This window comes from Ictidomys tridecemlineatus, chromosome 12 (assembly GCF_052094955.1).
Source record: "Ictidomys tridecemlineatus isolate mIctTri1 chromosome 12, mIctTri1.hap1, whole genome shotgun sequence".
NCBI classification, from domain to species: domain Eukaryota; kingdom Metazoa; phylum Chordata; class Mammalia; order Rodentia; family Sciuridae; genus Ictidomys; species Ictidomys tridecemlineatus.
The window spans coordinates 115175696-115188626 of NC_135488.1; the positions used below are offsets into that span (position 1 = coordinate 115175696).

Below are 12931 nucleotides of genomic sequence, written 5' to 3' on the forward strand. Positions count from 1 at the left end.
GGAAACCTCTTGGCCTGATTGTCCAGAACCTGGTTGGGAAAAAAGTTGGGTCTTTACAAAGAATGATTGATTATCTTGGTTTCTTTAATCAAAGGAAAATAAGTTACTTAGATTTTTACTTATTTGTTTCTTTTCACTCTTTTGTTTCATTAGTACTATGGTCATCACTGTATTATTAGAAACTGTTAACTTGAATTTCATATTTTTTGTTTATTTGTTTATCTCCTCCCCTTGCCCCATCTAATTCCACTCCCCCATAATAGTGATAGCTTAGAGATCAAAACTTGATCCTTTCATAAATTCTTTAGACTTTAGAGTGACTTAGAACAGAATGTGCAGCTGGAAAATTGTCAAATACAATATTACAAAAATCATACATACAGAAAGACATTTCTACTTTAACAGAATCATTTCTTACTTTAAAATGCAGTGAATTGGGCTATTCGATGCATCTCAGGTACTTCTCTCAATCACTTGAACTTCCAACTATTATAGAGCAGTTGAGGTCACATTTGGTTTATATTTGATTTGGGGAATAATGTTTCTGAGTATCTTAAATAACATGGCCTTTCTTTACGTGTGGAAGTCACCGTCAGGCACTGTTGCTTATCTGTTGCTTTCCTCCTCAGAATCCCTGTGACTCAGGGAGAGACAGTGGACAGCAGGGGGCATGGCCAAGCCAGGCTCTGATGTCCTTATTGTCTCTTTGGTGACTCAGAATTAGAGTCTCTGGATTGAAGAGATTATTTTCAGATCATACCACTGTTAATAAGTACCTTTCTTCTTGTCCTGTTCCAAGCTGTGTAATCTACTCTCATGCTCATGGGAGCAGAGCTCTGTAGAGACCCTGGGCCGCAGTGTGGAGGTCCACCTTGAAGGGGAGGGAGCAGTGACGCAGGTGTCTGCAGGGTGCAGTGAAGGATTACTAGTGTCCAAATTTAATGCAACTAACTTTTCCTTTTTCTTTTAGCTCCTGGTATTACTGCCTTCACGTCTGTAGTATCTTAGTATTATGGTTGTTGCCAGTGAAAAAGACTCAAAAAGGAAAGAATATACATGAAAACCATCAGCTCTCACAGTCCAGAAAGGTTGACGAAAGAGAAAATTCTTTGGGAGAGGACAGTTTCCCCACAACAAACAGCATTTGCAATCAGAACCAAGCAAAAGCCTCTAGACCACCTTCCTCAAGGCAGTGATGGGGAGGCCTTCCTGCTGACTGCCTTTCTTGTGTTCACAGAAACCAGTCTTAGCACCTTCACAAGGGGTTTGTGTTTGTTTGAAAAGAGATTAACAGGGGGAAATGGGACAGCTATAGGTAGGGAATTTCCTGTAAACCAGAGTGGAAAAGGAAAGAAGCAGCCCTCCCATGCCATGTCCCTATGGGCCACGCCTTATATAAAAATATTTTCCTATTTCATGGGGCATTCCAACCTCAGCATATGCCCACAAGGTCATATGTGTGCCCTGTTGCCGAATGTATGTTGTGTACCCCAAGGCACTGCAGAGGTGGGAAACTTATCGTGTCCGTCTGAATGATTGAGGGGGTTAACTTTTCCAAATGAATGTCTTGCCTTAAACCCTCTATTTCCTAAAATATTGTTCCTAAATGGTATTTTCAAGTGTAATAGTATGAGAAGATTATTTCAATATTTGATGTTGTATAATGTAAAGGAATTTAGAAGGAATTTGAAACAGGATATTTAAGATGGTAGATACTTTTAAAATGCAATAAACATCTCAGTATTTGAAGGGTTTTCTTAAAGTATCTCAAATGACTACAGTGCATATTGAAACTGTAACAGTAATGGATGCCAAATTATAGGTAGCTTATTTTGCTGGAGAGCTTAATTATCTTGTGTTAGTCAGAGAGTCCTTCCAGGAGGAACTTCTTAAACATAATTAAAGGTTGGTAATGTGATATTTTAAGCTTATTTTCTTAAAAAAGAGAAAATGAGGCAGGAAAGTAGGAATGAAAAAAGCTCTGTGAGACTTGGAGCTAGAAACAGTTCCCCCTTTCTGCATGGGGTTCTGTGTGACTGTCTAAGACATAAAAGTTTAAAAACTGGGTAATACTTTGTCAAGTGAAATTTATCAAGCATAAATTATATAGAATTAGAAGAGATAATGAGAGTAACAGTGATAGACTGCTTTTTTTGAAAGAAGTCTCTAGTAATTAGGGTTCTGTCTGGCTAATCAATTTCCTATCCTTGTCACTTTAATTCCTATGTGGAAAAGTTTTAGGGAATCAAAAACTTAAAAGACATGGAGACTGAATGACATTTTTGAGACTAATAGAAATTAGTTTCCAGATGCTTTTAAATTTCTCACATTAAAATTTTGTTGTTAACTCCTGCTAAGATGAGTTTTAGATTCTGTAAGAAGAAAACTGTGATTTCTTCTTATGGGCCATTTCTACCATGAATAATCTTGCCTTGAATTCCTGGGCATCTCCTTTAGTCTGCAGAGTATTGTGCTGGCTGCAGTAGCAAGAGCAGGAGCTGGGACTGGAGGCCAGGTGGTACAGCTGGGCCCAGCCACAGATGGTCGGTCACCCTGTGGCAGGGAAGGCAGACGAGGCCTTCCAACCTCACCGTTGCTTGACCAATCTTTGGTGGAACTTTTCTTTTTGCCTTAAATTTTTATGAAATGAAATTATATGTCTATGATGAGTCTCTTTTTCTGATCACTAATAAACTTATAAATGAAGTAAAGACAAAACAAAAATCTGACATAAGCTCTGTAGTATTTCATGTAAAGAAATGAAAAGTCAATGCACTTGGAACTTCTGTGGTCTCAAAAAGTCAGTGTATTGTCTTAGAACTTTTAGAAACACACTTGCTTTTCTAAAGGCTTATGTTTTTCTCTTTGATGAGGTAAACCCCACTTCTTCCTCCCAGGCCAGGGTAGATAGCTAAGTAACTTTTGTCTGTTTTCCCGTGCATTGAAATTAAGCTAGCTGCATAATGTGAGTTAAAAAGGAATGTTCATGGAAAGTGTCTCCTCTTAAAACATTTTCTCAGTTTAATCAATACTGCAGAGAATCTGCTCACTGTTAAGAGAAAGTAAACAAATGTAGAGTAACCAGAAAGCTCTGCAAAAACTTCTGTGTTTTTTGTTTTCTTGGTTCTCTCTATCCAGCTACTTACAGAGAGTCACCATTTATTTCTGTTGCCCGAGTATATTTCATCTCTCAGCTTTAGCCCACATCATGACCCCTGCTTTTTGCTGACTGAACATCTAACTGCAGCTCTGTCTGCAAAGAGCAAAGTGTTGGGCTGGCTCCTGGATTCCGACCAGGATGGCACTGAGCTGTCCTGGTGGGCTAATTTTTACCCCCCTGAATCTACTAGTGCTTTTTATTAAATGTTTTTTGAATACCTCTCATCTGATTTGGAGAAATAATCACAAATATGCAATCTAAAAGAAAAACTAGGATTCTAATTTTCACCTTGATTTTTCTCCAAGTTTTACAAAATGAATATTCTCTTTGGAGTGATGTGAAGATTAATTTTTTGCTTCTACCTATGGTAGAAGAATTAAAATCTAGCATATCTCTACTGCTGTCAAGTATAAAGGGGTTCATTGTGATGTGTGCTTGCTTTTTTTTTTTTTCCTTCAGCAGCAGAATAGGATTCAGTGTGTATTTATATTATTTTCCCACTCTTCAGATATCATGAAACCACACCAGAGATGATCAGTCAACATCATATTTATACTTCTGGTTAATTACATACTACTCAGGGAAAAAAACTGAACAAAAATAATTATTCTTCCCTCAATTTCATTTTCTTGAAACAATAATAGTTACTTTGACGTGTCTCAACTGTCATCATTTTATAAGTGGCTCATTCTGGTTTTAAAATTAGCATTTTTGCTGGAACTCAGGGTAATAGGGGATGTTTATTTAGCTTCTGAAATATCCAGAGTAATAGACAAGATTTATTTGGCTTCAAAAATGTCCAGCCACCACTTCTCCTATCAGCCTCCACCTTCCACTTGTTTAACATGTTGCCGTTGGTCCCCACCATGTTGACACTCACACAGGGACTTATATACACACCGCTTTTGAGAAACTTTTGCAGTGAAAGGTGGTTTCTGGAGGTAAAGGGAGCTCCTCCTGTGAGCACTGCCTGACCTGGAGGAGGAACTGGACTGTCTGGCTCTGCCTGTTGAGTGCCTGTTCTCTAGCGCTCATTCTCCCTTCCCTTGCAAGGGAGAGGAACGAGGACCCAGAAGGGGAGCCAAGTGCAAGGGCATGGGCAGATTCACAAGGAAAACTATTGTGGTTGCTGATTTTCATTACTGACACTCAAAGCCATGACTTTTTTTAAGGTTGTCATAGCAACAGAGTATTTGTGAGTGTGTATGTGTGTGTGGTACTGGGAATTGAACCCAGGGATGCTCTACCACACCCTCCAACTGTTTTATTTTTGTTTTTAGGCAGGGACTCACTGGTTTACTGAGGCTGGCCTTGAACTTCTGATTCTTCTGTCTCAGCCTCTTGAATCAGTGGGATCATAAGTGTGCACCACTGCACCTGGCCAGAAGAAAACCTTTTTAGTTGTTGTTTGATTGTTTTAGTTGTGGTTTGGATCTTTTAAATTTTATTTTGTTTTGCCTTTGGTACTGGGGGTTGGACCCAGGAGCGCTTTACCACTGAACTACATCCCTAGCCCTCCTTTTGATCCTCCTGCCTCAGCCTCTTCAGTCACTGGGATTATAGGAGTGTGCCACCTTGCCCAGCTCAGAGGGCAAACAATCCATTAGATCAGAAGGTGTGGCAATATACTATTTCTACTGAACATAGCCCTTAAAAATGACTTTCATAGTGAAATGGTCTCTATTGAAGAAAACATTTATTTTTTATTTTTGGTACTGGGGATTGAACCCAGTCCTTTGCTGAGACTTGTCTTGAATTTGTGATCCCCCTTTACCGCTTTATTTTAAACTACAGAAAATAATTAAAATTTACGCCATTAAAATGATTATATAAGTCATTCTTTATTTGTTGACTTTAGGACAAACATTTCCTGTTTAAAATTCATACCTTTTAAATATTTAATTTGCATATTCTTGAACAAATTGGACATTTATACTTTGTTTCCTAATTCATAATTATTGGATAATTGGTTTTATGAGTTCTACGTAAGATTGAAAAAAAATTACTTGAGAGAATGATTATCTCAAAATGGTACCTGTATTGCTGTCAGCTAAGGATTTGTCCAAACTTCTAGATATCGGTCAGTATTTTGAGGGTTAGTCAGACATTAATAGTCCATTCTGCTGAAATTTAATGCATCAAATTTAACATAGGTGCAGGATTCTGAATAACACTGTGAATGCAATCTTAACTACCCTCGAGGCCCTTACACACCTGTTGCACTTGACCCAGAGGCACCCAATGAGTAGTTGATCATCATGTTCTTTCTTTGGATGCTAAATTTCTGCTAATAAAAGTGGGTTTGTACCACTGTGGTTGAAGGAACAGATTGCATTTAAAAAAATAATAATAAATCCACACTGAAATTTGAGTTTGAAGGATTAGAATGTAAAGGGTCTCTGCAGTGTTTTTCTGCAACACCATGTAGTCAATTCTATTTATAGTAATTCTCCTTACAGAAGAAAATTTAAAATGAAATTTTCCACATTGATATTTTGTAGGAATGCACTTCTAATCAGTGATTAAGCTGCTTTTTGAGGCTCTTGTTGTACAGAGGATGCAGCCACCTGCATTTTAATTGATAGGCTGCTTAATAGTATTTTATATGTTTTAAAATAATATTTATTTTAATAGGTTTTTAACATAAAGTTAAACCCCAGTAAAGAACTGACAAGCTTCAGGTCATTGATTGGGAAAATTTTGTGAACCAAAAGTAAAGATACATTTTTATGCCAACTAAATTGTCTTGCCTTTAAAACTGATTATATAACTCTTCTTTTAGTATGACTTTTATAAAGCAAAAAGAAAAACAAACCCAAGACTCTGTGTTCTATAAAGATCCATGTAAAACTGCTGTCTGACACTTACCAGTGGTACACAGCCATCTCTCCAGCCATGTTTTATCAAATTTTGCAACTATAAAAAGAAACAAAAATATAATGAAAAACAGAAAGTTACAGAGCAACATAAGCAAAATGACTAACCAATTTCTTAATAGCATGTTTGAAGTGGAAAAAGTGGCTGCTGTTTACTGTTTCCAGCTATAGTTTGGATTTTCTTTGAGAAATTGATTTGTTAATATTCCTTTATCGTCCCTTCCCAGGAAAGGACAAACTTAAGTACTGAGGCATTTTAAATATGCTTCTTTCCCAATTTAAGTATTTTTAGTTGGATTTGTCAATGAAGTACATTTGCTACTGACTTTTTATCACAAGGAAAAAAAAAATGTTGAACACTATGTTCCAAACCATTCTTGTCCGTCTTCTGTCACCTTTACGGGATTGCCTCTCAAACCAGAAGGGGCATAATATAAGGCAGAGGGAAGGAGGTAAAAATACTTGAGGTAAAACAAGGGGTTGTGTCCCACACAGGGAGGTGTGTGATTCATCCTGCCCTCCCTTCAGAGCGTGTCTGGACCTCTGCCTGGAAGTTGCTGAGTTTCTGTTACTGGATTGTGAGGGGAGTATGGCTGCAGCAGCCACGGTCAGCAGTGTTCTCTCCCCTTCCCAGGCAAGAATGCTATGTGGTGTTCTGTGCTGCTTGTTTTTATTATCCAAAAATATTTTTTTAAAGAAGTGTTATTTTTCAACAGATCCATAAGTCAGTTCTTGTTGTACAGTGAGTTGCAACCACCACTGTCAGTTCAATGTGGTGTCTTGAGTTCTTACCACTTGTTCCTGACCTGTGTCCCCAGAGCTCTTCTGGTGGCTTACTGCTGGGTTTGAAGGTGTGTTGAATGTACATGTTTTAATTTGTGTGTCTTTAAAACTGATTAAACAGTAGTTTAAAAGAAATGGTGTGTGTTTGCTTATTTTAGACTTTAAATTCCATCTGCAGAATGGGGCACTGTCATAAGAATGAACAGTTTTTTTTCTTGAAGGAGTCTTCAATGTCATGATGATGTTCTTAAGAATCTTTGGCTCTTTAACTGCCTAAATATTAGTTTTATAAATCTACTGTCACATAAGCACTTGGGAGGAAATTAAAACCACCCTTAAGTTCGCATTTAGCATTATGTTCTCTCCTCAGTCAGAGAGTGAAGAAGTTGCTGACTTTGCCTAACAGGGAGAGTCGGCCTTCTGAGCTCTGTATGGTCTCTTTCCCAGCCCTCGCATCTGGACCTGGGTTTTGCTTCTTAGAACCAGAACACTGTGACTCCTGCAGACATGGTGACTGGAGATTTAGGTGCAGACTCAGGGACTCTGCTTGCATGCTGCGGCTGTGGGATAGATGCCTCGTGTTGACTTTTTGCACTGATGCACAGCCAGTGGGCAGGAGAGGTAGCCAGTGTTCTTCAAGATGCTGAGTACCTGGATGTCCCGCCAGGCTTTCTCATTCCCTTAACTTGGCTAGGGTTTGGGGAATGGCAAGGAGGGGTTGTTGAGAGGCATGGTGCTTTAAACTGCCCCCTTTCTTTAACAGGATGCAGACTGGTTGTGTTGGCTCAGTCCACTTGTTGCTGCTGCCAAGCATCAGATTTGTGTGTTCCCCCCACCGGCCCTGAGGTAGTGGGGGTCTAATCCATGCTCTTGGCTTCCTAGACCAGCGTTGTCACTGAGCTGCATCCCCAGCCAGCACCTTAGATTTTTAGTCAATGAAAAATCACATTTCTCCATACTGGTAAAAACCTTATCTTACTGCGTAGCTTTTGTTGTCCAAGTAGGCTTGGCTCTGTGCTTCTTTTTTCCGTCATCTCCTCTGGACAGAACCAGTGGTATCTTGGTACAGGCTGGCTCGCCTCCAGCAGGGGGTCTGGTCCTAGATCAGACAGACACCCTGGGGCAGGAGCCCTTCACTGGTTGCCATCCATTTGTGGAAGGTTAACAGGAGAGTGACTTTAAATGCTGGCCTGCAATTGGAGCATAGACTTCAGTGTTAACATTCGCTCCTGGGAAAGTCTTCGCCCAGTGCCCAGGGATTGGAAAGTGGAGTTCTTGTTTGTCACCTTGAATGCATGTTGTAAGCTTCAAAGAGATTGTCTTGGATCAAGCCCTTGTGGGAAGGAGGCATCTGTCAACAGCTCATGGAAGCTGCCCACAGTCTCAGCCTCTCAGGCTGCTGGGAAGGGAGTCAGCATGGTGGCTCTGTTCGCTCACTCTCCCCAGCACTTCATGCGCCACTTACTGGGGTTGTTTTTGGCCTCTTTCTTCATGAATCTCCTGAGTTTTTGTCTATATCACTTGATCTCTGTAGCATTTGACCAGGTCAGCTCTTTTCTTGAGATGCATTCTTGGCTTTTGTGATTTCTGCCTTGCTTCTCTCTCTGCCTCTGATTAATCCTTCCCAATCCAGGTTCCTCTAACCAGCTTACACCCTTAACTCCTCCCATGTTTTCTGCTCTGCAGAGCCTGCCTCCCACACATCTCCATCAGACTCCACCTTCCTCCAGCCTCTCCCCACCCCAACCTAATGTATGAGTCGTTCCTGCTAAGTATTTGCATGGGCACCTTCAAGCTCAACACATCAGACCAAATTGCCTTCTCATTACACCATTGCCCAAGCTTCAATTCCTCTGGGGTCCCCATCTCAAAAATTATGACTTGCACTTGGTGCAGTGGCACATGCACATTGCAGGTTCAAAGCCATCCTCAGTAATTTGGTAAGGCCCTAAGCCACTTAATGAGACCCTTTCTCAAAATTTTAAAAAGTACTGGGGATGTGGCTCAGTTGGTTAAACACCCCTAGTATCAAAATAATAATAATAACTTTCCCTGATTAACACAAATCAGAGACTGATTTCCATCCTTGCCTTTGTCAGCTGTGTCCCTGCCGCAGGATGACTGTCTTCCCCACCCTGGCCTCCCAGTTGCTCACTCAGTTACAGCAGCAGCCTCTCGACCCAGCATCTACTCAGTCCTGTTGCCACCCAGCCCATGATCTGAAAAGCAACCTGGAGGCCTTTAGGAAGTCACGGATCAGATTTTTATTCTCTTGCTTCAAAAATTTGCTGGGCACAGTGGCACACACCTATAATCCTAGCAGACTGGGAGGCTAATGCAGGAAGATCACAAGTTCAGAGCCAGCCTCAGCAACTTAGACCCAGTCTCAAAGAAAGGGGGGTGGGGTGGGTATGTGGTTCAGTAGTTAGGCTCCTCTGGGTTCAATCCCCAGTATCAAAGAAGAAAGAAACTGTTCCCTGAAGCCTTCATGATAAACTCTTGAGAACAGCATGAAGTCTAAGGTGATCTAGTACCTGCTTATCCTCATGCATCTCTGCCCCAGTTCGGCCCCTCCCCCTACACACAGCTCACCATGGCCTCTACTCACTGAGTCACCCTGACTTTTCCATCTGTCGGTCCCCTTGCTCCTTTTGCTGCTGAGTTCCCTTTCATCAGTATTACTGGGGAAGTGTTTAGTGAGCTCACACCACAGACCACAGGCTATGATGGAGGCAGAGGCATTTAAAGTCATGGTACTCTTCCATCTTCCCCTGAACCTCCCACAGCCAAGTTCTATGCTCATTGTTCCTGTGCATGCCTTAAAGTGGCCACAGGGTGATTATAATGTTAGTAAATGCTAGATGTAGCTGGAAGTTGAAAATCATAACCAAACGTGGAGTAACGAATGTAGAACAATGCACTATTTGGTGCTTACTCCACACTATGGTGCCTGCGGCCATGGGACTTCATTTCCACAGGTCTTCATCAGCAGCCATAAATTGGTTGATATACAGGTACAATTCCCAAGTCTCTGTATTTCGTGGTAGAGAGCCAAACAGCCCAAACATTTTAAGTCCTGAGGGCCGTGCTTAGGATGGGAGGACCATGTCAACATGTGCTAAGTAATAAACCATTACTCAGCAAATAAATTATTTCTTTATGTTTAATAAACTTTTTTTTTTAAAGAGAGAGTGAGAGAGAGGGGGACAGAGAGAGAGAGAGAGAGAGAGAGAGAGAGAGAATTTTAACATTTATTTATTTTTTCTTAGTTCTCGGCGGACACAACATCTTTGTTTGTATGTGGTGCTGAGGATCGAACCCGGGCCGCACGCATGCCAGGCGAGCGCGCTACCACTTGAGCCACATCCCCAGCCCCGCAAAATAGTTTTTAAACTTCCTGTTGAACCTCCTTTGAGCCTCTCTCTACCTTTTTCACCTATCTTACTTGAAAGGACAAGAAGAAAAAGAAAATTCACCGGGTATGTTGGTGTATGCCTGTAATCCCAGCGACCCATGAGGCTGAGGCAGGAGGATCAGAAGCTCAAGGCCAGTCTCCCCAACTTAACAGCACCTGTCTCAAAATAGAAAGGTCTTGGGGTATAGCTCAGCACTAGACACTTGCCCAGCTTGTAGCCATGTATATAGTCCCCAGTATCATTAAAAAAAAAAAAAAGGAAGAAGAAGAAAAGGAATTTATGGACGTGACTAATACGCAGATTAAGGAAAGTCCATGTTAGCCCTACTCCAACCCATAAAAACAAAATAGGGGGCTGGGATGCAGCTCAGTGGCAAAGCATCTGCCTTGCATTCACAATGCCCTGAGTTCGACCCCCAGTTCCCCAACACCCCCCCAAAAAAAGAAAAAAAATAGGTTGTTCAGTTAGTTGCATTTATAGACTTTGAAGCAGTAAGAGGGTCAGGACCTGTATGTCTCTTCACTTAGATGATGTTTTCCTGGAAGTAATTCTCTTCAAGTGACTGTAAGGCCATACCCAGATAAAATAAAACAAGTCTTTTATTCAGCCAGAATGTTAGGAATGTTACCCAGAATGTTAGGAAAGTAGACAACAGCACATCAAGATACTTCCCCTATTAGGAGCCAGCTGGGTGACTCCCAGTTTGTTCCTGGAGGAACTGACTAGCACCAACTAGGGGCTTGACACCATGTCATGTGCGCCTGGCAGCTTAGTCCATGTGGACTGGACCTGGAAACCACCGTGTGAGTAGGTGTTCTTGCTGTATCATCAGGTGCCTTCTGCTGGGACTTCCTGTGTGAATGGTTAACCACCTGAACTTGATGCTGCTATAGTGATCATGTGGGGTTTTCTCATGTCATACTCAACACTCATGTATTTGTTTGCCAAACTGTCCACCACCTGCCTTTCTGCCTTTCTTTCCAGTGATTGAACCACTGAGCCACATCCCCAGCCCATTTTATTTTTTATTTTGAGACAGAGTCTGATCTGCTGAGGCTGGCTTTGAACTTGTGAATCTCTTGCCTCAGCCTCCAGAGCTGCTGGGATTACAGGCGTGCGCCACCTCACCTGGCACAACATATTCTTGCTGATTTCAATGTCCTTCTATAAAGACCCATCCAATATGGCCTTTCAGTTCCCTGACCTGTTGTCCTCTGATGGTCTTGTCCCCTTTCCTACATGGGACACAAATAGCCTGTTTTAGACCCAACTGTTACCAGTGGTCTCATTTTAGGCATTCCTTCTGAACCATCCCCTACTTTCCACTTCCCTCCCTCTAGTATACAGCTTCCATTGTCCCTTGACACTTTTATTCCATGGATCTTGTTCTTACCCTGCTGAGATCCCAGTGGGGGATTCTAACCATTGGTGGCACATGCCTTCAACTCCTTTTTTCCTGTTTCCCTTTTCAGATTCATCCAGCAAAGCCAAACAAGTCCTTTTAAGTGGCTTCCTCCACCACAACTGCCCCTGGGCACCTGATGGTTCTGCTGACTAGTTTGACCTTGGCAATGTCCAGCAAGGTCAGGCAGTTCTCCACCTCACTCACTCTGCCTTCCCAACCTGCAAGTGTCCCCACCCCTAACTTTGTCCCTTTCATTACTGATGATTATCTGAAGAGCAAAATCTGGTTGGGGGGGGGGAACCCTAAAATTGATGAGATTCTAGAAAATAAAGGTGACAATATTAGTTTAAAAAATTTGCTTTTTTATATTTAAGGTAGAAAAATAAATCATAAGTTTTTAAAATCTGAGCAATACTATAAATAAAATCTAGAAATTTTTTTACTTATATTTTTAGATTGTTATTATCAATGATCTGATATTTTAAATAGTTATTTGGTTGATTTTTTTCCTTAAATGTTTTAGACATATACTCTGCATTTTAAAATGCTTGATTTTGTAATTAGACACTTAATTCACAGTTTCCACTAGCATGCTTGATTGAAATTTGTCTTTTAGTATTGATTATTAGGATGCATAAAATATTCACCTTTGCATACAGATATACTCTACTATATATATCTAATACTAAAAATCACATGAATTCTATAAGATTCATCAAAAAAGAAAAAGTGTAGGGCATTGTAAATATACTGAATCATTGAAGAAATATAAATATATTCAACGAAAGTTTAATTTTAGAACAGTTTTAGATTTTCAGAAAAGCTTTTCAAGGCTGGGCATGGTGGTGCACGCCTATAATCCCAGCAACTCCAAAGGTTGAGGCAGGAGGATTTCGAGTTCAAAACCAGCCTCAGCAACTTAGCAAGATCCTGTCTCTTTTTAAAAGAGTGGGGATGTAGCTCAGTGGTTAAGTGCCTCTGGGTTCAATCCTCAGTATCAGAAAGGAAAAGAGGTGAGGGGGAAGCTTGTCAGGATAGTATAGTGTCCCACTCATGCAACATTTTCCCAGTAAATATTTGTCAAATGAGAGAGTCCTACAGTGGCTCACTCATCCATCCAAGGGGTGTTTGATGCCAGGTGTGGTGGCACCCACTGGTAATCTCAGCTACTCAGGAGGCTGAAACCTAAGGATCACAAATCCAAGGCCAGCCTCAACAACTTTGTGAGACCTGTCTCAAAATGAAAGGACTGGGATGTAGCTCAGTGGTAGAGTATACCCTGGTTCAATCC

General features: G+C 41.0%; 1 protein-coding gene across 6 annotated transcripts in view; it reads left to right on the forward strand.

The window, feature by feature from the left end:
• Positions 1 to 6954, forward strand: part of Mboat2 (membrane bound glycerophospholipid O-acyltransferase 2) — a 132394-nt gene extending 125440 nt beyond the window's left edge. For all 6 annotated transcript variants that reach the window (XM_078029704.1, XM_078029705.1, XM_078029706.1 and 3 more), the window contains one exon: positions 971 to 6954. In XM_078029704.1, coding sequence (XP_077885830.1) covers positions 971 to 1196 — 226 coding nt within the window. In that variant the 3' untranslated portion in view covers positions 1197 to 6954. The remainder of the gene's footprint in view (positions 1 to 970) is intronic.
• The last annotated feature ends 5977 nt before the right edge of the window (positions 6955 to 12931 follow it).